The sequence below is a fragment of the Anomalospiza imberbis genome, chromosome Z, assembly GCF_031753505.1.
Source record: "Anomalospiza imberbis isolate Cuckoo-Finch-1a 21T00152 chromosome Z, ASM3175350v1, whole genome shotgun sequence".
In the NCBI taxonomy this organism is placed as follows: domain Eukaryota; kingdom Metazoa; phylum Chordata; class Aves; order Passeriformes; family Viduidae; genus Anomalospiza; species Anomalospiza imberbis.
In genome coordinates this window covers 41,763,911-41,788,924 of record NC_089721.1, presented here as the reverse complement: position 1 = coordinate 41,788,924, position 25,014 = coordinate 41,763,911, and the positions used below count along the sequence as shown (strand labels likewise).

At 34.0% G+C, this 25,014-nt stretch overlaps 1 protein-coding gene across 17 annotated transcripts in view; it reads left to right on the top strand.

The window, feature by feature from the left end:
* The first annotated feature begins 259 nt into the window (after nt 1-259).
* Nucleotides 260-25,014, top strand: part of PPIP5K2 (diphosphoinositol pentakisphosphate kinase 2) — a 36,621-nt gene continuing 11,866 nt past the window's right edge. For 15 of the 17 annotated variants that reach the window (XR_010994600.1, XR_010994599.1, XM_068177120.1 and 12 more), the window contains exons 1-23: nt 260-653; nt 1,808-2,003; nt 2,342-2,432; nt 3,387-3,472; nt 4,769-4,923; nt 5,229-5,330; nt 7,041-7,202; nt 8,307-8,428; nt 9,739-9,840; nt 10,394-10,480; nt 11,395-11,470; nt 11,556-11,665; nt 12,718-12,803; nt 13,428-13,553; nt 13,668-13,789; nt 15,229-15,411; nt 17,302-17,443; nt 17,992-18,215; nt 19,787-19,914; nt 20,101-20,215; nt 21,478-21,585; nt 21,681-21,797; nt 22,446-22,619. Coding sequence is in view for 15 of the 17 variants with exons in the window: in XM_068177120.1 (XP_068033221.1) it covers nt 510-653; nt 1,808-2,003; nt 2,342-2,432; nt 3,387-3,472; nt 4,769-4,923; nt 5,229-5,330; nt 7,041-7,202; nt 8,307-8,428; nt 9,739-9,840; nt 10,394-10,480; nt 11,395-11,470; nt 11,556-11,665; nt 12,718-12,803; nt 13,428-13,553; nt 13,668-13,789; nt 15,229-15,411; nt 17,302-17,443; nt 17,992-18,215; nt 19,787-19,914; nt 20,101-20,215; nt 21,478-21,585; nt 21,681-21,797; nt 22,446-22,619 (2,958 nt within the window). In the remaining 2 variants the exon portion in view is untranslated. Of the gene's footprint in view, nt 654-1,807; nt 2,004-2,341; nt 2,433-3,386; nt 3,473-4,768; nt 4,924-5,228; nt 5,331-7,040; nt 7,203-8,306; nt 8,429-9,738; nt 9,841-10,393; nt 10,481-11,394; nt 11,475-11,555; nt 11,666-12,717; nt 12,804-13,427; nt 13,554-13,667; nt 13,790-15,228; nt 15,412-17,301; nt 17,444-17,991; nt 18,216-19,786; nt 19,915-20,100; nt 20,216-21,477; nt 21,586-21,680; nt 21,798-22,445; nt 22,620-25,014 lie in introns of all 17 variants that reach the window. The other 2 variants (XM_068177107.1, XM_068177121.1) reach the window with 2 other exon arrangements.

Genomic DNA, 25,014 nt, shown 5'->3' with positions numbered 1-25,014 from the left:
CTGTGAGTTATATTTTCTTTTTCTAAAATTTATGCATCAGTAGTTTGATAGTAATTTTGAAACTGTTCCCCATGCTCTAAACATACATCTAAAACTGTAGACTGTGTATGGTGCACACTGTTTTATTTCTAATGCTTTGCTCAAAGGTACATAATTGTCCAAACATTTTTCCTAAGTAAAAAGAGTTTATCTCCCCTTACAAAGTGTGGGTTGTTTTTTTTGTTGTTTTTTTTTTTGTCTATTCTTGTAGGTTAAAAAGTTATACCATCTCAGGGAAGCAGCAGCACACTGTGGGTTTCTTGGAGCAGCAACTCTGGTCAGTAATGAGCAGATGATAACGAGTTAAACAGTGCCTGGTAAACAACGCAATCACAGTGGCAACACTGTACAAGCAAAGACATCAAAGAGCAGGGGACTTTGGTGTTCCCATGTCAGTAGGAAACATGCCAAGGATCTCAGCTGCCAGAGTGCCTGCAATTTTTACATAGATTTCTGTAGGTCTTGTAACCATGTCTGTTAATGCGACAGAGAGTGATCCTCCCAGATTCTTTGTGGGTGGAGAAGATGGAGAAGGATTATTGGATTCAGCCAGATCTACAGATTATGAACACTTCTATGACCATGGGGAAGAAGAGGAGGAAGAGTATGACTCTGTAAGTACTGTAGGGACACTTGTTTACTATTCTTTGTTCTTAAGCTATTATTTTTGACTTCTATATTTTTTTCAAAAATGGTTTATAAAAATATTTTTTCAAAATATTTTTCAGTATTTAATTATTTTCCAAAAATGGCATTAACTCACATAAGTCTAGTACTGAAATGGTGTTCTAAATTGAGATATTTTTCATATTCATATAATGATGTGTCAGTAATATTTGGAAAAGAAGAATACCGGAAAATTAAGTATACCTTGATCTCTGAAGTAGATGTGCTTTATTTAGAGAGTTCCAGGGTAACTGAGGTTGATGTGCAGATTTGAAGATTTGATTTGGATTCTGCGAATGAACTTGATGTTGGCATAAACCTCTGTTTTATTTATTTGGATAGTTGGAAGCCAAAAAATTATTGGGAATTTTTCCTTTCGTGTGCTGTCAACTGCTTCAGAGTTAACTTTTGATTTTTTTTTCCTTTCCTTGTCTTGGTATATTGAAAGTGCATACTAAGTTCATCTTAATTATACCTTTGTTTGTTATATCCGTAAAGTGTTCTGAATTGTATTTTGAGCACTGTGCTCACTGATTTTTAGCTTGCTTAAGACAAACTCTTAATGGTATTATGCATGAGTCATCATGTGACTTTTTAAACTCTTTGTTGTTTGTTCTTTTTGCAACATTGCATTTTATGGAATAGATGGAATTTTCACTAATTGTGAATTTGTCTAAAAAGTTTAAATGCAAGACAGCAATGCTAAAGTACTTTCCCTGATTAAAAGTAACTTGGAAATGCAGAGTAGCAGTGCAAATTAGCAGCTCAGGTAGCTCAATTCAGTGAGCCTATTTTGGCAAAGGAAGGTAGCCGGCTAGGTTTTCAAAAAGTTGTAAGTTGAATTAAAGGATTGCTCTGTGGGTTTTTTTTTGTTTCCTTTATAGAGCAAAGTAGGTTGGCCTTTGCCTTTAGAAATACCACTGACAGAAAAAAAATTATTGAAAGTTTAACGTGAAAGCAATTTACCCGATTAAAAACTAAATTAATGGTAGCATACGAATTTTAAGAGAATATACCTGCTCTAATAATGTGCTGCTAAAACCCTGTTGTGTTTTGAGAACACTTAAAAATTACTTTTCCCTTTCTCCTACCTCCTTTCCAGCCACCAGAAAGACAAATTGCAGTTGGGATTTGTTCAATGGCTAAGAAATCAAAGTCCAAACCAATGAAAGAAATTCTTGAACGCCTCTCCATGTTTAAGTATATAACTGTGGTGATATTTGAAGAGGATGTTATTTTGAACGAGCCAGTAGAAAATTGGCCTTTATGTGACTGTCTCATTTCTTTTCACTCTAAAGGTAAATCCTGTAATAATACCATAAATACTTGTGACATCTAAATTATTTAAGCTCTTTGAAAGTCCTTTTAGGTTTTTTGTCTTACAGTTTTATTGGATTTTCCTAGGAAGTGATTCTTTTGTCTTGTTTAATATAATACAACTGACTTGTAAAGTGCAAGTTTTTTAAATTATACTGTTTACATTGCTTGATAAAGTCTTGCCTGACACAATATAAGAATAGCTGTCTCACTTGTAAATACGTTAGAAGCCAGTGGAAATAGTGATGTAATGCAAAGGTTCCAAACTATTTACTAGTAATGTATCTTGTAATATTGTTTTTCTTAATAAACATTTTAGGGTTTCCACTGGACAAAGCAGTAGCTTATGCAAAACTCAGGAATCCATTCATAATCAATGACTTGAATATGCAGTATCACATACAAGACAGGTAAATAACACTAACCACCTTTTAAAGCAAACCATTTTTGTCAGAGGCTATAAAAATGTGTTGTTATTGCATAGCAACAGTTCCAGTGTATTGTCCCTGCCCACGGTGGAGGGTTTGGAATTAGATAATTTTTAACATCTCTTCTAATTCAAACCATCCTGTGATTGCATGGTTGTACTGTAGTTTAAATAAAATTACAGTGAATGTTACACTTTATTAATGTATGCATAGTTTTCTGGAATGTGTCGTCAGGTGTGTTTTTTTCTTTTGCTGTTTTTACATTGATGTGTCTGAAGATTTACCAACTTAGAAATTTGCTGATACATTTTTCTAAAGCTTAGCAAACAGAAATGTTTAAACTCTTAAAACACATGTAGGATAAGTATGTATAGCAGCTGTACAAGCTCAGATAATTGTAGAATTCTTGTGATTTACAGTATTTTTTTCTGTGAAGATGATACTTAACACATGTTTTTGGTACTCAAAGGTCACGTGGTTATTGAAAGCAAATTTTCTTTTGGAGCTGAGGTCATGCATAGCAAACATTAATGAAACAACAGTAAGCAAAATACATGAACACTGAAACCTTCTGAACAGTGAGCAGACTTGCTATTTTGAATGCCTTCAGTTACTGTTCTGTATAAAGTTGAAAAGCTGAAAATCTCCTTTAACAAGGCAATTGCTTTGTGCAAATGTCTGTTGCACTGGCAGATATGAAAGGACTGGCATTGCAATATGCATTTTTATTGGGGTTGAAGAGATCACTGCAAAGGTATGGCTGTGTCGGTGACCTTTAAAACATTATATTAGTAAATAGAGTATTATATATGTAACCTTACCCTGTGTGATAAAAAAAAAAAAAGTGTTTATTTCTCTCCTCCTTTACTCATAGATTGTAAAATGCAAATATTTGCAGGATTTTCTGGCTCATTTCTTCATGTTCTTTTCTTCTAGAAGAGAAGTCTATGGTATTCTTAAAGCGGAAGGAATTTTACTTCCTCGCTATGCAGTTCTGAACCGTGATCCAAACAATCCCCAAGGTAAAAAGAACAGAAAAAATATCAACCATTAACATCTCAGTGGAGAGCAGTATGGACATAGTGGAAAGCTAAATTTCCCTGCCTAGACAATTCATTTTTACAGTTTGATTTCTACGCCAACATTTAAAGTGTTGTTGTGGATTGACCTCTACTGGCTGTGGGGTGCAGTATGTGAAAAAGAAAAGAGGTTGAGATTGTGTAAGCACTGTTCAGCATTAACAAAAACATCAAGACTTTTTTGTCACAAGTTCAAAACATAGCACCATACCAGCTGCTGTCAAGAAAATTAACTCCATCCCAGCCAAAGGCAGTTCAAGTATGCAACTGAGAAGTATGATTGTGACACCATACATCTTACAGACATCATAGAATAACTGGAATATAAGGGCCTTCTTACTCAAACTGAGCTTCTAATATGTCACTAAACAAAGCAGCATTCAGGATATTATATTAACCATAATTATTAGTAATTTTCCTTAGGAAAATAATATTGACAGAAACAAGTCAGGCTATTGAATTCTTCCCCTTCTGAGTATAAGCAGCCATATATTTGAAATCTGCTCTAGATATATCTGCAGGTGCTGTACGATGAATATAAATTGGAATTAATTTTTTGTGTACCTGCAAAAAAATTGAATTTTTTTACTAAAATGAAGACTTTAAGCAACAGTAAGGGATTGCAATGACAGGTCAAAGGAATTTTGCATTAAAATGTCTGTGTGATCTAGGGAAAAAATGAGACATTTATGCATCAAAAATGAAATTAAAGCTGCTGCTTGCAGTTGACCAGTATTGAATACCAGATTCCTGATTGCTGATACCAGAAGACCTAATTTTATGTGCGGGGTGCATCTATCACACAGTATGAAATAGTTTTAACCCTATGGAAGGTGACTGTAGCATCTAACACCACACTCTGTGTACTGTTCACCTGCCAGCTCCCGGATAGTTCAGAGAAAGACACTGAAAAAAAAGACAAATAGCACTTCCCTCTCTTCAAAACACTTCAAATATACCATCTGATGCAGCTTATGCACCTGCAGGAGACAATTTCCTATCTGGCACTGAGGGAATCAACAGTAATTCCAGAACGTAGTATTTAAATAACATAATACAGACATGGTTCAGCAAAAATATACTGCATGTGATCATCAGTCATTGCGCAGACAGTAAAAATCAGAGAAACAAAGATGTAATAGAATATTATTATTTCAACCTGCAAATTAATGTAGATCTCTTAATAATTGTACGCCACTAGTATACCGTTACAACTTTATTCTTTGCACTGTTCTTCAGAATGCAACTTGATTGAAGGAGAAGATCATGTGGAAGTGAATGGAGAAATTTTCCAGAAGCCTTTTGTAGAAAAGCCAGTTAGTGCTGAGGACCACAATGTTTACATTTATTATCCAACATCTGCTGGGGGTGGAAGCCAGAGGCTCTTTCGAAAGGTGAGGTTATGGTACTAAAGCTATTGAAAAGCTTTAGGTGTCTAACAGGATTGCAGAGTAATTCTGTCATGTCCTGCTTGCTTAGGAATAGTGGTACATCAGAGAAATTTCAGGAGAACATACAGATTGAATGAAGGCCTATGTTTCTTGCAGTAGATGGTTAGCTACTGCAGATTCTTAGCACACACCATGAATGTACTTCTAGAATCTTACAAAAATCTCAGGACTAAGTGTGTTATTTTAGGTAGTTTCAAAGTTTCTCAAGCAGTACTCTGAGTTTTTTAATGGGAAAATACATCTTTCAGATTGGCAGCAGAAGCAGTGTTTATTCTCCTGAAAGCAGTGTGAGGAAAACAGGCTCCTATATTTATGAGGAATTCATGCCTACAGATGGAACTGATGTGAAGGTATGGCAATTGCACATTCTTATTTATATTTAGAACAATTAAGTGCTCAAAGAGCTTGTCAGTTTTAAATCTTGGTTAAAGATTAATTTTAATTGAGTTTTAATGCAGTTCATAAATAAAAAATGCAGTTCTGGGTCTAGCTAAACATAGTACTTGTAATGTAGAGCAGCTGTGCTTGCATTGTTAGAATCAAGTGCTGGAGGCTTGCTACCCAATATATTGTTTTTATTTTTCTGTATTGTATTGGTGCCAGAATGGCATCTTCTTTCCCATGCTAACAGGTGCGCCTGGATATTTTATCTGAAGGTTAAAGGTTACAAAGAAATCTAATTGAAGTAGATCTTAGTATGCTAATTAATAAGCAAAAGTTACTTGCTAAAATTTTATGGAGCCAAAGAAAATAACCTTTGTGGACCTTATCTGTCATAATTTTCACTCTTTCATTCATTTAGGTTCTTAACAGAGGTATTAGGTACCATAAGAGAATGCTAAAACAGAGCAATAACAAAGTAGTGTTAAACCAGCTTTGTGTGAAGATTACTTCCTTTCCCTTTGTGTTCATTTTGGCCCATTTTAAGCCCATTTCAAAACATGTGAAACCAATGTTTTAAAATATACATGAGAGATCACCATATTTAAACAAAAAAGTGCAGATGTAGAGAGTGTGAGGTCTAATCCAAAAAGCCCTTCTATTAACTGCAGTCAGATTCTTGGTATCACTTCATATGGTGCATGAGGGGAATACTCTTTTCATGTTCTCAAAAAAATGCCTTGGTGTACTCTTTTGAAGGTTATTCTGTGCAACACTTCACAATATGTTATTTTCTGCTTACAGATGTTTGCGTAAGAGCTTTACAAACTTTCTGCAAAGATTCTTGCAACAAGAAGAGATGCAAATTGCCTGAGGATTAGGGACTATTTTGATTAGTTGCAGTGTAGTCATCAAGCAGCAGTGGGCTTTTAATACTCCAAATAAGTAATGGATTTTTTAATAAGACTATCAATGTTATATTTGGCAATTTCACTAAACTTACCCTCTTGCCTGAATTCACTGAATTGGCAGTATTGGCACTCATCTGCTTTAGCTAAATACTTTTTAAATCAATGCTTGGAGTTTGTATTTTAATTAAAGAAACTGCAGCCCGTTTTTAAGAACTGCTGACAAATCTCTTCTAGCATATGCCCCAAACACTTCAATGACCATCGAAACTGCAGTAGAGAGATAACACAATTGTTCTCTCAATCTCCTGCCTTGTCATCTTAAAGCTGGGCAGATCCTTGCTTTGTTTAGTCCTGTCTAAAATTTAAACATCCTTTTAAAATTAAGAAAAAACTTAATCCAACAGCCAGATTTCCATAAGGAAATGGAAATAATTCTCAAATTAGCCTGTTCTCCAGGTTCTGCAGATGTTTTGGAAAAGAAAACATTTATATCTCTGTAGCATCATAATTGAGAAATTAATTTTTATTAACTGAGTCTTTATAATTACTCTTTTTCTTGTTTTATCCCAGGCTGTCAGTAAATGATGTGTGTTCTCTGAAGGCAGAGAATGCCATTGAGAAAGATAATTTAGGGTGACCTTTTCAATGACGGAAGCAGCTAGTATCTTTTGATGTTGTTGTCACGTTTGATTTATATGCATACATTTTGCAAATTTATGCAACATAATTTAAATACACTGGATCAAGAGCTCATGTTTTTCAATACAGGTCTACACAGTAGGTCCAGACTATGCTCATGCTGAGGCCCGGAAGTCTCCAGCTCTGGATGGCAAAGTAGAACGAGACAGCGAAGGAAAAGAAGTGAGATATCCAGTCATCTTGAATGCAAGAGAGAAGTTAATTGCTTGGAAAGTATGCCTTGCCTTTAAGGTAAGCTGACTGCTTTCCTATCTAATCAAACATTTAGTGTTAATTAATTGCTTCTTACATGAAACTTACGTAGGGTTTTGGTGCACGAGCCAGCAGTGGTAATTGGCGCAGAGCTCCTAGGAACGTGGAAAGTTAAACTTCCATATGACATGTTTTTTTAATCAAGAAGGATTTTTCCTTTAATGTATTGAAAAGTTCTGGATAAGTTGCTTGTGTTGCATTAGTTCCCTGAATTTACACGTTGCTATTGTGCTTTGCTAGCCTATAGTGTATCTATTTTGTGTATAATATTTTCACACATTCTGATAATAGTTTCTAAGTTTGCAAAACACAGTTTCAATAAAGTTTTTGTAACTTCTCTTACCTAGTATTTTCATCAGGTACAGATTCATTGTTAATTTGGTACTTATATGATTAAGTACTTACTTGAAGAAATTTATATTAATTTGATAGTTGCAATTTTTGTATAATTTTAAGATTGCTGTATAGTTACAAGGATTCATTTGTTCAAAACATCATTCAGTCCCTTACCCTCCTTTCACCTGTTTTATAAGAAAGTTTTCAGTCTGTCTCCTTTACCTGTATGTGACTGTGATAGTATTCTGTAGGGTGTGGGCCTCTATCAGTGAAGTGGGCTTGGAGATCTTAACAATCACTCTGTTGAAATAGCTTCTAGTATCCTCTACTAATGATGTCAATAGTATGTTAATGTCAAAACTATCTTGTAAAATTTTAACAAAAATGGTTTTTCTTTTGATAATTTTTAGCCTGCCATCCTTAAAAACTATTATGTAGTGGGAAACCACTGTCAGAAAGGGGGACTTGTAGGCCCATGGTTGCTGTAAGTCTTGAAGTATGTGCTCTTGTGAACTTGACCTTCAATACTAATAGTGCTAGGGATATGCAGCAAGCATAAAATCAAGTTGGGGATAAAAAGTTAAAAACAGGAATATGTTTGCATGATGCGGGTGAGCCTAACATGGAACTGACATAAGGTAGTAAGTGTAAAGTGTGTCATGTTTTCAGATTAATACCTGATTAAAATATAAAATTTGTTTAGAATAAGCAATCCTAAATCACTTGAACGTTTATTCTTTAAAACAGCAAACAGTTTGTGGCTTTGATTTGCTACGTGCAAATGGACAGTCCTATGTCTGTGATGTGAATGGCTTCAGTTTTGTGAAAAACTCCATGAAATACTATGATGATTGTGCTAAGATACTGGGGTAAGAGTTTACTGATTTATTTCAGATTTGCTTATTAACTCCTTTCCATATTATTGTAGTTTGTTTACTGCCAAATTTCTTATTACTATTTATATTATTTCTTATTACTATTAATTATGAATTATTTATTTAAAATTAATATCACATTAAAAGTAATTAACATAAACAATTTAAAATCCTTAAAGAGAATCCTAAGTCAATAAATAAACACTAAATAAATTCCTTGTTCCTAAAATCATCCCAAACATCTGAGTTTTTAAAAGTGTTAAAGCTAACTGAATAAGAATTTTGAAATCAAGATTAAGTTCTTAAAGGTACCTGAGATCTTTTCAAGTAGTGAAGCACAGCTGGATGGTTGTGATTCATGCAGTTTAATGTGTCCAAATTACTGTACATTGTCCTTGATCTGAAGCTGGTGTACACTTGTATATTTGTGGATTTTATACGTGTTAAACCAAACTGAAATAAAATCATGGCGTCTTCTATCATACCATCTTGTCTCTGCCACTGGAGGCAAAAAAAAGTATAATGAGGGATCATATAGAATTAGGTATAGAACTCTATGCTAAGGAAATCTTGTCCTCAAAGTAGGCTAAGCCCATTGTGACTGGCTTTACAGTGAGATTACACTAATGAGATACAGCATGACTTTTTGCATGATCTAATGGTCTGGAATATTATGTGAAGGATTTTGCAAGCTTTTCAAGATTTTTTAGCTTGTTCCACTTTAAGATGGACCGTTTTTCCCCCTCTGTGTTACTGCTTCTTATGTAACTATTACTCTGAAGTTCAGTGTATTTTGATGAAATATTTGTGAAACACATTATATGTACCATCATTCTTGAAGTGAAGACTGCATTGCCATTTTATAGTTACAATGAGAGACTGTACCTATTTTTCCAGTTTTATTACAGAAGCTTTTGAGAAACTACTGGTAATGAGAATGGCTTGGTGATTATTAGGCACTTTTAGTTAGGCAGTGAAGCCAATTGTCTGCATATATAAATGAACAAGAATAATTCCTATCCAAGGAAATCTTTTAGGAACTGGAGTTGAAAAGCTGACGTTTGTTACAAATACAGGGCCAGTAGTCTAATGCTCCTGTAGCAGTTGTAATAGCTCTAAATTATTAAGTGGTCTTTATTATGCAATTAGAAGAAAAATATGTACCTATACATTCATGACTGCTAGTACTCTAAAACTACATTAATAAAAATGCATATATATTATCTGTTCGGAGATTGCATGTGTTGTATAAGCTGTGTTTTAAACTTACTTGATTTTTTTTTTATTTTTAACTCCTATTTTAGAAATATCATAATGAGAGAACTTGCTCCCCAATTTCAAATACCGTGGTCAATTCCTTTGGAAGCTGAAGACATTCCTATTGTGCCAACCACCTCTGGAACAATGTAAGAAAATAGTAACTACACCTGAATTGTGCAAACTCGCAATGTAACTTTGGTGTGAATCTTTTTTTCTCTTTGCAAGGTGTGCCCACGTTGGTCTGTGAATGCTTGCTTTGTGTGCTGAAAACAAGGAAGGAATCACAATTGCTATAACAGCAGTCAGAGTTTCTCACCCTTAGTCAAGCTGAGTACAGAACAGCAGATTTTATAGTTTAGCATCTTTTATACATAGCTTCCACTGCTAATCATTGTTCCAGCACCAACTTAATATGTGCTTCTAATAAACATGCTCTCTCATTTAATGATCCTCAAAATCATTGTTTTAAAAACTACTCAAAATAGATATTCTATAGTTACCTAAGTCTTAAAATCAGTATTTATATTTTATACCTTAAATCATTTTCAGTTAACCTTATATTCTTGCATATGCTTCCATCACATCTGTAGTTATGTCAGATGACTACAATTTTGTCAATTGTCTTGATTGTAGTTGGTTTAATATTAAATTAAAGACCCTTGTGTACAGACTTGTGAAATACAACCCTTGAAATTTCAGGATGGAGCTTAGATGTGTAATAGCTGTAATACGCCATGGGGATCGAACACCAAAGCAAAAAATGAAAATGGAAGTAAAACATCAGAGGTAAATTGAATCTTGGTAAAAGTTATTTCCTGTATTTTAGAGTCTAGGATTTTGGGGCTAAGCAAGCAGTGAATTAACCAGGAGTTGCACAATTGCAAGTTACTTTTTGTTTTGTTTTCCTCTAAATCTAACAGTTTTAGATACTGCAAATATCACTACAAGTATGCACCTCTCTTTCTAACAGGACTGTCAACTTACTTGTGCAGATTTCCTTCAACTCATGCTGTGCTTTGTGAACTGTCCTGTTTGATTTTATGGAAAATGCATTTGTGTCCAAAAATTTCTTTATTAAAAATAATGCAGCCGAGAATATTTCTAGACCATGGCTTCTGCCTTCTGCTTCTTATCATAACTATTCTTGTATGAAATGTCATATTACTATTTCTAGTTACTTTTGTCAAAGTTTAATGACTCTGAATTTCTGGTAAGAAATTCGTAAGACAACTTACATAATTGACCTGGAACTAGGTGTAGTTCCAGTAAAAAGGAATTATTTATTTTGGAACTAGATTCTTGCATTCAGAACATGCTGAAGAAGAGTAGGACTGCTCACTTGGTATTTTTGGTCCCTCCTTCTGTTAAGGATCATTCTTGAAGATTAAGAATTGATATAGCTGCATATTCAAATAGTATATCATTCAAATATATAGAATATCCCCCTTTTTTTTTAATACTTAGCAAGTCAGTAAGAGACTGACTAAGTCATTTTTGGTGCTCTTATTTCCCTAATGCATTGAAAACTTTCTGGGGAGATGGGATATGAATAAATCTTGGTTTGACTTCCATATTGCAGGTGTTAACCTTTCAAATACAGTAAAGGTACTAATTTTAGATCCCTTTAAGAGCCTCCTGTTCAAGTAGTAGTAATTTATTTTATTAATGGAATTTCTGAATTATTTTTCTTTATCTTAAAGATTTTTTGATCTCTTTGAAAAATGTGATGGATATAAATCTGGAAAACTGAAACTGAAAAAACCAAAACAGTTGCAGGCAAGTTTGTCTTTATTTTTTTACTCTAATATTTTGTAAGTAGAAGTCTATCTATTTAATTAAATCCTATGTTTCCTTCCTTTAGGAAGTACTTGATATAGCAAGGCAGCTCCTTTTAGAACTTGGGCAAAACAATGATTCTGAAATTGAAGAAAGCAAAGCAAAACTTGAACAGCTAAAGACTGTGTTAGAAATGTAAGTGTCTAATTTTCAGGCTTCATAGCAATGAAGTTATATCTGCTGTTTTGACTTGTTCCACCAGTTATTGTGTGGATTCCAATGTTATCAAATATATTATAAAATAATAATTCAAGCACAGTGTTTTTGAAAAGAAGGGATGTAATGATTTAAATGGGCCATCAATCTGGTTTTTTCTTCTTGACTTTTTAATTTAACTTACTGCTGTATCTACTGTCTCAGTATACATTCAAAAAGAGAAGGTTACTTTTGTTGATGTCAAATTTTGTCTTCTTGCATGTTTTTAAAATGAAAATACTTGTAAGCAGGGTCTGCTTCTTGCAGTGTGACATAATGACATCTGATAAAGCCAGTAAGAACTATCACCATGCTTACTTGTCTACTTACAGGAAACTTTGAGGACTGAAGATAAATAAGTCTTTGTATACTAAGCCTGAAATATTCAGTAACAAAAAAACCCAAAAATCTTTAAAAATCCAACAAAACAAAGAAAATAACAGAAAAAAAAAAGGCTTCAAGGTTTATTAAAGATCTGAGATCTTAGACTGTGGGATCGTTTTTTAATTAAAAAATATCAAGGAACAGACAATTATTATTGAAATTTATAATAATACATTTAAATACTGAGTTTTGCTTGAGAACTTCATGGGCTATAACCAGTAGCCATCTACACTGTGAGACCAGTTTCTGGATACTGATAGCCACTGTAGTTTTGGATCTGAATAGATAAATTACTTGGGCCATGTCCAGTACTGCTTGTTGTTGGCAGGGGAGGGAGGTTCCAGTTCTATGTTCAGTGTTGTATAAGGTAGAATTAGATAGTATTTTAAGATGTTTCATTATAGCATAGTTGTTATTTCTGCTAATTCTGTACTTGTCGAGTTAATGTTTATTCTAAGGACTGCTTCAATAAATGTTAGTCAAAAGCACAAATCATTGACCAAGAGAGATTTATTATATCCTGTTGCAGGATTTTAGCAGTTTTGGAAGAAAATATTTAAAATGTTTCTCTCCCTTTTCCCCTCTCATTTTTCCTGCTCCTGCTTAAGGTATGGGCATTTTTCAGGCATAAATCGCAAAGTTCAGTTAACATATCTTCCTCATGGCTGCCCTAAGACTTCCAGTGAAGAGGAAGGTATTGTATTACTTTTGTACCTAATCACTTAATATTATGTGTATATAAATATTCATGGACTACTGGTATAACGTCTTGATGTTAAAAAGAGGGGAATATTCTGTTTTGAAAGAATGTATAGTTAGCAGATATTCACAGTATTTTAATATGCTGAATTGTACACATAAAACTCTGGAGTAAGTTTGTCTCCTAACCCTGCTCTTGTGCAACAGAAAAGTAACATGAGAAGAAACTTCAGTGATGCACCAAAGTGGTGTTTTGAGCCAGTATATGAAAATCTCACTCAATAATTACTGTCTTTAAAACAGTTACAAACTGTAGGGTGTTTAGCATCCAATTTGTTTTAATGTTTCTGTTTTGATTTACTTTTTGTTTCAAATTCATGCTAAATATTTTTCACATATATTCTCTTTATAGTTTTATTTCTTCAGTTTTCTCTGTTTAAAGTGTCCATTTAGTTCATCAGGTCAATATGTCCTTAATTTTAGACTACTATTAAAGATTCATAATGTTGAAGAGATTCTTTGATTAAGCTTCTCATAGACCAAATACTTTTTGTTAATTTGGAAAAAAAAAAATAACAATATACTTAACTACTAAGCTTTTCTCCCTGTGTAAAATTAGATAATAGAAGAAATGAGCCATCCCTGCTTCTGGTTCTAAAATGGGGAGGAGAGTTGACCCCAGCAGGCAGGGTTCAAGCAGAGGAGCTTGGAAGAGCTTTCAGGTGTATGTATCCAGGTGGACAAGGTAAAAAGAAAATTATCATAATAATTTAAAAAGCAAATCAATTGAGTGTCATAAATCACTTCTGAAGATAATCAAGTGCAAGATGAGAGTTTGAACAAAATGTTTATTTGGTAGGAGATTATGCTGGATTTCCTGGATGTGGATTACTTAGATTACATAGCACTTACCGACATGATCTCAAAATCTATGCTTCTGATGAGGGACGAGTTCAGATGACTGCAGCAGCTTTTGCAAAGGTACAATGTGAAATGGTATTTTTATTTCTAAAATTCTGATATTCTCAGGTTTATATTCTCTTTTGAAGTCTGGGAGAGATTTACAGTTTATTAAAAGAAGGTATTTTCAAAGAGTAGTTCAGTGTGTAAAAGTGTCCAAATAATGTGCCAAACATTTGAAGTGCTTTCAGCAGATGAAGCCAGTTTTTAATTAAATAGCCCTGTCTGAGGCACTTTTGTCCTCTTCTCCATAAGATTCTGTGAACCAGCTAAAGTCTGCTCACTTGAAATCCTGGACTCTAATGCAAGTATTTGTTTTCTTCACTTCTCTGTTGGTCTGTTATAACATCAGATTTCAATTACCAAGACTGCCATCTACCTTTACTTTCCTGACCCTTGTGAGTAATATGTCCAGGGCAATGCCAGCACTCAATAGTTCATCAGTAACCTCTGTGAAAGAATTGTCCTAGGTGTTTTCCCGAAATCTTGGTTCCTTGTCCCCTGCAGTATTGCCATAGAGGTATCCAGTGCCGAGAATATTCATGGAAACAAGGCCTGCAATTAGGTGGCTTTCTCCACTTGTGTTAAGAAAGTTTTATCCATTTCCCCTTTTAAACTCAGGGATCTGTAATAGAAGCCTACCATGATACTGTGCTGTCCACCTGGCTTCCAAAAGGTCCTATAACTAGTTACAGCAAAAGTCCATTCATATCTCAAAAGTCCACAATATCTCAGTGATGTGAATTAATTTAAAGCTCTACAAGTCTTGAGACTTCCTGTTTCTTCTATTTATTTCTACGCTGCATATGTTTTACAGAAATATTTCAGCCATCTGATCTGCTTTCCCTTGTTCAGTGGGCTTGAAGAGACACCACACCATTTCCTTCTTTATTCCAATTCCCTTCCATTACCAGAAAAGTCATAAAAGTTTCCAGCCTCCTTCATTTTGGAATTCTCCATTCACCTCTTGTCAAAGCCTTTGATTGTCCTGTGACTCAAATGGCTTGGGTTTTTGCCTCTGTAGAGTCTCTGTAAAGACCCTACCTATCTGCTGTTTATCCTGCCAGATGCTATTTGGTTTGCAAACCCTTCCTGCAGCTCCTCTCTGGTAACACAAGTCCTTGAGCAAAGCATGTCACCCACAAGTCAGGCAGCTGTTGCTTCCAGCCTCAGGGAGAGGGCACCTGCACTCCCTACAATTCAAGACCTGAACAGCTGGTGTTGGGAAACATTCTCTGTGTCATGTCGCCATCGCTGTGGTACCACCTGTATCAATCCTGCAGACTAGCAGTGTATAGGCACCCATTACTCTGTAAATATATGCATTGCGCCCCTGTTTAGCTAACCTAGAGCTAAGTGATACCATCTTGAATTTAAATTAGTGTTTTGGGCATTTTTTAAAAGATACTAATTTTTTCATCTTCATCTATTTGCCTGAATAATTATATTGTTTGCTTCAGGGACTACTGGCCTTAGAGGGAGAGCTGACTCCTATTCTTGTCCAGATGGTAAAAAGTGCTAATATGAATGGTCTGTTGGACAGTGACAGTGATTCTTTAAGCAGCTGTCAACATCGCGTTAAAGCAAGACTCCATGAAATTCTCCAGAGAGACAGAGAATTTACTGCTGATGACTATGATAAGGTTAGCATATGATTCGTTTCTCATTAAATAAAAGAAAAAACTCTGGAAATTCCTGTGCAAAAGTACTGAGCAGTGATTTTATGTATCTGTTTTGCAAAATTATTTGCATGCTTGCAAATAGTTTGATGTGCAAAGGTGGCTGTACCAATTGTGGCTGTAGTTATTTCATCCTGCAATTTCGGTAATCAGAATAGCTGCAAACTCTGAAGTAGGAGTGGACAGGGATCTCGTTTGTAAACCTTTTTCACTGTTCATTAAAATATTTTAATTATTCAAGAAATTATATTGTTTGCGTTTTTTGTAATCTTTACTTTGACAGTGTGTAGTATAACAAAATGTTTTCCTTCCTACTGCAGTTGTTTCAGTCGTTAATCTGCTGCAAGATTTTTTTTTACTTAAAATACTAAGTTACTGAAAATCAGTAGAATACTTTCAGTGAAATGAAATATCTCATTAACATGCTAAACTAGCACATAGTAATATAGTTTATGTTGACTTAATACAGACCATGTCATTGTTCCTGGTTTTAAATGTATTGTTATAGTTAAGAAACTTCTTTCTCTTTCAGTTGCTCATATTGTCTTGTATAACAACTAAATACAAGTCCTCAAATGAGGTTTAAGCTTAATGTGCTATTTTTGAAAAGGTTTTGAAAGCAAATTAATTAAGAATAATTTACCCTGCATGTACCTACCCTGTGTGGATTCATTTAAATATATAAAGTATCATGCAAACCACTCCTAGCAGTGGATTCAACAGTAATTGGAAAATGCAAGGATTTATTGGTGTTTGTTATGTCCATATAATAAGGTTTGAAATTGGCTAGAACTAATAGAGTGCTCTTTAGTCATCGAAAGTTACTAACCTTTGGGATTATAAAGCAATAAAAACTTGCGGGGGGGGGCTCATTTATTTGTGGAGGTTTTTCAATTTACTTGTGATTTGGGAAAATTGTATGGGGTTTATTTTTGTGCCTCCCTCCCTATTATGTATAAATAATCAACTTCTTGATTTAAATCATAATATGGAGATAGGAACTGCTCAGTGTTAGGTAGAGAACACAAGTTTTCCACATCCAATTACTCTATCCATTTCAGGAAACTGGGGAAAGTGCAAATAAGTGTGTATTTTGTGTATAAATTACTGTTTCATATAATAGGTCAATTTGAAATCTGCAGACTTTTCTGGGAAAAAATGAGGCTAAGCCTCACATGTTGTTTTAATGACACACACCTTGGTGGTGATAATTTGTAGCTTTTACCATTTCTATAATTGATTCAGTTCTGAAGAACATCTTATATGTTGTTGCTATATGTGCATTTAAAGGCTTTCTTATTGTGTTTGTGTCCTGCAGTCCTATAGAAACAAAAACCTACAACAGGATCAGGCAAATTTTTTTTAAGGTACCAGTTACTGTTGCAAATCTGGTGCCCATAGAGCAAAAAATATTTTGTGAGGTGTGTAGCTTAATGACAACATTTCTAACAGAATTTACTTTTGTCAGCTTTTGAATACAGAAGTTATTTGAAAGGAAAATACGGAAGCTTGCTATGTATATACAAAGTTTTAAGCATCTTCCCAATTTTCCTGTCTTGGAATAAAATAAATGGTTTTATGAATTCTTGTAGTTATTTACATTTACTGTATGGAATTAGCTGCTCTATGAATTTCTTACTGCCTTTGAATCTCTAGTAAATGTTATTACATTTTGATGTATTTTCTTAATGCCTCAAAGGTAATAGATAGTTGATAAATTATTAAAAATATTCATAGCAACCTGCTTGAGTTCTTTTTCTCCCATACTTTGTATCTTTGACATGTTCATCTTATCTCACCAGGTCTTTCAAATTTAGTCTGTTCAGTTAATTTTGTGTTTATCTCAAATTGCAGCTCACTCCATCTGGAAGCATCTCACTGATAAAATCAATGCAGGTTATTAAAAATCCTGTAAAGACATGTGACAAGGTCTATTACTTGATACAGAGTTTGACTTCTCAGATCAGGCACAGAATGGAAGATCCAAAGTCTGCAGGTACTGAAATGTTTTTGTACTTGTATTTAGTTTCTCTAGTTAACATACATGAAAGAGAATTGTAACGTAACTTTTCTTCACTAAACTCACTTTTAGCAGAACATTAGTCAAACAATAATGGAATAATGGATTTTCACAGTGTGATTTCATATGCACTGTTTTTAAGTAAAAAGCGTGAGAAACATGTAGTTGTATTGCAGGTAAGGGCTCTTTGGTGTTTGCAGGAATTCTTGTCATAGATATTTGAAACGCAGCATTCCACAAAACTAATAGGAAAAATTGATGGTACTAAAGCTAATTTATATAGGTACATCTTTTATTTAAGGGCTAGTGGTGCATTTCTGCAGCAAAGTGTTTTACTATCATAGTGGAGCTTTCTAATTGTGATGCTTTCAGCACTAAAATTAATTTTATGCCCTGCTATCCCTACTTCTTAATAGTAACTTATTTGATCCCTCTGTAATTCAGTTGTTAATACTATGTAATTAAAATTTCCTTTTATTACTTGAATGGCCTTAATTACTTACAAGAGATATGTGTCTATTCAGATATTCAGCTATACCACAGTGAAACTCTAGAACTGATGTTGCGCAGGTGGGCCAAGTTGGAAAAAGACTTCAAAACAAAAAATGGAAGATATGATATTAGCAAAATTCCTGATATTTATGACTGTATAAAATATGATGTACAACACAATGGATCCTTAAAATTAGAAAACACAATGGAATTATATAGGCTTTCAAAGGCTTTAGCTGACATTGTGATTCCTCAGGTAAGCATTTTCAGTTACTAAATAGAAGAAAGTTTAGAATAAATGTTCTTTTAAATTTTTGTGAAAATGTCTACTTTGTATTTTCTTTTAAGCTCTCACATTTTTTGCAATAGAAGCTTTTAACCTTATGTCTTTCAGTAGCAAGCTGACTGGGATTTTTTCAGAAAAATATAATTCATAATTAATTAAGCTGTGTTCAGGGTGAATTTTTCTAGAAATTTAGGGCATGGACATGTCTCCTTCCTTTACAGCAGTGTATTAAAATAAAATGGTTCATCTTCACCATTCATCGTAGATTTAACAGTTGCCTTTGAGAATAACTCTGTCTTCTGAAATTGCTTTTAATTTAATTTCTCTGACTTACAGAAATTTAATTTTTGGGCTCTTTCCAAATGACAGTGTTAATCCTAGTCTATGCAATTTAACTAATTAAAAAAAAAATTAAAAAGACCTTTCTGCTTTTTCAAAATGCTAAGGCTCCATGATGTGAATGTAGACATTATATTTCATAGAATTTCAGGCCAGAAGGGGACAAGTTAAACTTACATGCTCTGTAGGCTGTTAAATTTTGTTTAGCTCTAAAATCCTGGAAGTGGCAGGTCATGAAATTGATTTGTGATAACAGGACAGGACAGAACAGACTAAAGCTTTCCCCAAGCGTCCCTGCAGTTACAGAACAGTGTTGTAACAGAGGTGTTTATCCATATTGTATGCCACATGTGAAGGAAATTCTTCCTCTCCCCATCTCTCAAACTCCTTGACATAGAAGACAAAAATAGTATTGATGCTTAGAATGCATTGTTGTGTGTGGGTCTGTTAATAGGAAATTTTGAACAGAAAGTTAAAGAACAGTTAAAAATTATGGCAGCCGCGGACACATACTGAAGGAAGAAGAACAAAGAAAACTTGATAGCCTGTATAATGCAAAGGAAGAGTGCTTGTGTTGCTCTCTAGGGTAACAAGAAGATTCATTCTAACTTTCATACCATGTGCAGCACAGAGTATGAAGCTCCTGGAAGAACATAGTTTTAAATATTGATGATATTACAACATTTGATATCACCAGTAATTTCCCAGTTGTACATAAATACCATTTGTGTTATTATTTGGCATAAATGGAAGCTCTTCTCTGGGGTGGCTTACTCCAAACTAAGACAGACTTACCAAATAGGTCCCTTTAGTGACTGTTAAAAGAAAGGAAAAAAAAGAAACAAAACCCCACAACATTTTGGAGGCAGGATAGGAGATGGAGATGGTAACAAGAAAGCAGAATTACTCCATAGATGTTACGGTTAAGAAAAATAGTTTTATCATACCAGAAGGTAAATCTACTTCTTTGGTTTAACTGGTGAAGGAAAAACTTTTTGTCTGTATCAGGTCAAACAGCAAAAAGGCAAACTGCTTGTTAGCTGAAGCTACATGACTAATCATATGTAGTGAAAGTGTTTAAAAAAATGGTTTGTAGCTAGAGCAAACTAACAGATTACTAATTTGCTTTAGTATAGAAGCTTTGAATTAGAAAGCATATTAATCTTTAACTGAATTTTAAAAGTCAGTTTGTTTTTACACAGGAATATGGTATTTCTAAAGCTGAGAAACTGGAGATTGCCAAAGGTTACTGCACTCCTCTAGTCAGAAAAATTCGTTCTGATCTTCAGAGAACTCAAGATGATGACACTGTAAATAAGCTTCACCCTCTGTAAGCCAGTTACTTTTTTACATGGTTACATTAATTACCATAAAAATTAGAACTGTTCTGTAGGTTTCAAATTTGAACTATCTTTTTAGCTCAAAGAAATTAGAAAGTATAATTTATTTATTAACAATATTTTCAAAATAAGGCCACATCTTATCATGGTCTAATAACATTTTTCTTTTTTTTAAGCTACTCCAGGGGTGTTATGTCCCCAGAACGCCATGTTCGTACCCGGCTCTATTTCACCAGTGAGAGTCATGTCCACTCTCTGTTATCCACCCTTCGTTACGGTGCCTTATGTGATGTAAGTGTCTCTGTTGAAGCCCTGATATTTTGAGAGGAACCTGAATTTTCCTCTGACTGTATCCATTGAAATGTTAAGTGTCTTAGAAATTTATCTCATTTTTTCAAACACTTTATTTTCTATTACTTATTCAGAAACATATTGCAAATTGCACATTAATTAGCATGCTAATTTCCAACAAAGTAATGCTGTCTTCCATTGGCCGTATGTGTTAGAACCACAAATAGATGTGGAAAGGCCAGATTTTTTTTTTTGTCTTCTGTTGTCACCAATAATTCTTCCAACTTTTATTCTCAAGTTATGATTCAAGGTTCTTTTGAATTTACTTTTGCACTGGCATACTATTTTTGGCCATTGACATATTGTCAAGATGTCCCTACCTAATTTCAAGACTGCTAATAGAGTACAAAGTTCTTCCTGTACAGATAGTTTTCTTACTTTCCTATACTATTATAGAATACTACAAAGGTGCATTGTTCTCCATCTGATAGTCTTTGACACTGAAAAAGACAAGGTCTCCATATTCAGAAATTACTTAAACTGAGCTCTTGGAATAGATGTATGCAGCATCACAAACCTATCAGCTTGTAAGATACTATTTGACTTACACACTACTTTTCAAATTGTCATATTGACATACTTGCTTCTGGTAATGGATGACTAAACTCAGTGATGGCAAAAGCATTTATAAACCTCTGTGACATGCTACAACAGGTTCATTCCAAGTTTAAGTCTGATAAACTTTGAATTTTTCTTTAAGGTAGATTACTAAATGGTTTCTTTTCTACAGCATGAAAAAGGTGACTATTCATTTAAGTAGTTTGGGATGAGATGGTTGTACCTCCTCTATATACTAGAAAGCTTTGTTTACTCTGTTTGGCTGATACCTCTGTTAGTGTGATATCTAAAAACATTTTTCACAATATTCTAGCTGACAATTTATTACAATATTGGCAGTTCTCATCAGGAGAATTGAAAACAGTACCTCTGTCTACATATGATCATTGGTGAAAAAACATGAAATACACACTGAAATAACATATGAAAAGTTTGCTCTTTACTTTTCAGTCATCTGATAAGCAATTTTAAGTCACTCATGGACATTCATAATTTTTTTTATATTGTACCTCTGCATTTTCCTTAACTATGATGACCTTTGCACTTCTGCTATGAAAATCTGTGTAAATGGGGGAAAAGTGAAATCATCAGTCTTTTTAAAGAAAATAGCTGAGTTTTACTTGTTGATTTTTTTTCTCCATAAGGAATCAAAAGATGAACAATGGAAACGAGCTATGGATTACTTAAATGTGGTGAATGAACTCAATTACATGACACAGATTGTTATCATGCTCTATGAGGATCCAAACAAGGTATTTAAAATGGATAAATATCTTCAGAAATTACTAATTAAATTAGCAATTTAATTACTTAGAAATTAAAGTATAAACCTATTATTTTACTTCAGGAACTTTCTTCGGAAGAACGTTTTCATGTAGAGCTGCATTTCAGTCCAGGAGCTAAAGGCTGTGAGGAAGATAAAAATTTACCATCTGGATATGGATACAGACCTGCCTCCAGAGAGGTAATAATTATGCCTTTCTATAAAGCAAAACTTAGGTTTATTGGATAAGGATGTACCTAAAATAAACACTTTAAAATTGTTATGTAAAAAATTCAAGTGTGGGTTTTTCTTTCAGTAGAAAAACCTGCAGTAAAATATAAGTAGTCGCAATATTTTCCATTTTGAGTGGGCACTGAGGTAAAGGACACAGATAATTTGGATGTTCTAAAGCTTTGCCAGAATTTTTACTAGAAATACAAAATACTCTAAGTGATATCAACATCCGAGTGTCGCATCAATAATATTCTGGGAACTGGAAAAATATTTAAGAAAGTTGTTTGGCATGTTTATGAATACATATTGTTGAAGAACGATTGATATTTTCCAATATATGTGGTCCGTTAAGTTTAGTTAACGATTGCTTTTTGAGAAAGGAATAAGAGCAAAGCTTGGCCAGAATTCTTCTAAATAGAAGAAGAAATAAAAACCAGATTATTATGTAGATTATTAAAGGCTAGAGCGGTTTTTTCAGTAATATGTGATTTACATCTTGTATTTTTAAAATCAGCATGTTTTATGTTTATGCAGAATATTTATTTAAGAGCCACTTCTATCTACTTGTTTGAAGGTGTGCAGACAAATTGAGAATGAATTATGTATTTTCTTTAGAATGAAGGCTCAAAGAAAACCTCTCATAGAAATGATAGCGATGAGGAGGTGCATGCTCCTAAACGAGATGAAACAGATCGATCAGTAGTGATGTTCAAGCCAATGGTATCAGACCCAATTCACATACACAGAAAGTCACCCCTTCCAAGATCCAGGAAGATTGGTTCTGTTGAAGTAAGTGTTTGTGTGTCAGATAATTTCTGTCTACGACATAAACTTTTGCTTGCTTTTAAGAAAACAAAACCAAATGTAATTCTGCTTTTGATTATACAGAACCAGCATGATACATCTCACAGAAGGTTTCCCCTTACTCAGTGGGAAATCCTCCAGGGCAATAATTTCTCTGAAGGGATTTTTATAATTATTACGTTTCTGTGATAAGACTTATTTCCTTTTTTTAAGCCATTTAAGAAAAGTTGATATTTGAAAATGAAGACTCTTTCAGTCTAAACCTACATCTACAAACTAACATACATTGCTTTTCTATTCATCCTTACAAGACAGCTACTACTGGGAATTGAGCAAACTTTCAGGGTGATTGTGCTGAAAGGGAACGGAGGGATTAGGGTGGATGGGGAGGTGCAGGACGTAAGACATCTTCTGCTGTATTTGCTTTCACGTAGAGTGAAAGTGACTCCACTTATCAAGGTTTTGAAGGTAAGAAAGATAAAGTGGAAACTTTTTTTTTAAGTGGCTAGTGTTTGTGTTTCGTGAATTCTGTAGGTAACATCTTGAACAATCTAGTTTGCTGTCTTGAAAGCCATGACATCTAGGTGTGCTTCAAAGATACGGCTTAATGTCACAGAGGTGGGGGGATGCACAGCTGTATCACTGATACCATTGGGATGGTTGAGTGGAAATTCAGATGGTGCATAGAAGCACTTCTGTGATATTAATGCTAGAAGCAGACTAACGGCTTCTTATTGCCTCATTTTCAGTTGCTTAAAACCATCAGAAATGAAGATTCACACCAAAAGCTTTTTCTTTCATATTTGTGTTGGGAATGAGTTGTCTGTATGCAGTAAAAGTATTACAGATTTGGAAATCACTTGGTTATTGGCAGTATGGAGAGAAAAAGATGCATGATTCCCATTTGTAAAGATATCTGTATAACTTCACATGACTTCCATAAATTAACAGACATAATAAATGTTAATGTCTTACATTTTCTATTTCCAAGTTTTTTCATAAACAAATCCTCACAACATCAGTATTTTTGATTTTTCAAAGTTGTTTTTGAGATGATCATGCAAACTCCCCTCCTAGCTATGAGTTCACTTATGCACAGCTTAATAGTCTATTACTTCAGACTTTCTACCATTTTCATAAATTATATCAAAGTTAACTTTCACAAGATATCAGAAGCACAAATTGCCAAATTTTGACTGTGCATATAATATGTTAAAATGGGATGTCTTTCAGCATTCAGAGCTTGCTTATTTGCTGGACGGAAATAGACAATTTAGAAAAAAATTACACTATAAAACATATTTTTCTTATAAGTAAAGTAGGAAGTTTCATCTGGCCTACTGAAATCTGCAAAATTAGTATTTGGATTATTTAAACTAAACCGTATTTTGGAGCAATTTTAAAAAGTCACTGCAACTTAAACTGCAACTGCCTTGAACTTTTTTTTTTCTTTTTTTTTTCTTTTTTTTTTCTTTTTTTTTTTCTTTTCCCCTGCCCCCTCCCCCTCCCTTTTTTTCCCCTCCTATAAGGTAATTCTGTTTTCACCTATGTCCGTTAATTTGAAAGGACACTGTCAGGTGTGAGATTATATGTAAATTTTAATCTGGGTTATAGTCAGCAATATTTACAGAAAGAATGCGACTGTGACTGAGTCATGAAAAGAAAAAAAGCTGAGTTATAGTGGTAAAACAAGAATGTAAAGCTCATTGACATTGGGAAGCAAATTCTATATTACAAAGAATGTTATAGCTAATGATATGTAATGATGTAGATATGGGGGGGTGCTTACCCTGACACTCCTTTGAAGTCCTGATAAGGTGTCCAGCATCAGATACCTTTTAGGACATTTTTAAGTTTGGAAAACTACTACCAGTCAATTTGGTGCTACTATCAGTAAGTCAGCTGTGAAGTGTCAGAGGAAATTTTAAAATTTAAAAATAAGCATTCAGGTAAGCTTATAGACTAGAAATGGAATCTATTAAGTAATAAATAGGAAAGTTTAATGTACCTAGGAGGGGGAAAACTATTAAACAGTCTGTCAAGGGTAACAGAAGTTCTGTTTCCAGCATCTGAAAAATTCTTTAAATTATGGATCAATTATCGATAACAAATGTTTTCTCTCATATCTAATATAATATTAGTCTACTAGAAATTTGATTGAAGTATTGTAGTAAAAGATACAGTTGGATGAAGAGATAAAAGTGAAACTGATAACTTTCTAATATTGTATTGTTACTCTTCTCTCTTTGCTGTTTAATAGTTTTAAAGGTAGTATGTAAAACGGTGCAAGCAGATTGGGTTTTTTTCTTTTCTGTTCATTTGGCTCTGTTGAATCTAACTTTGCATGCTTTGCTGTTTTTTGCCCCCTTTCTCACTTCCA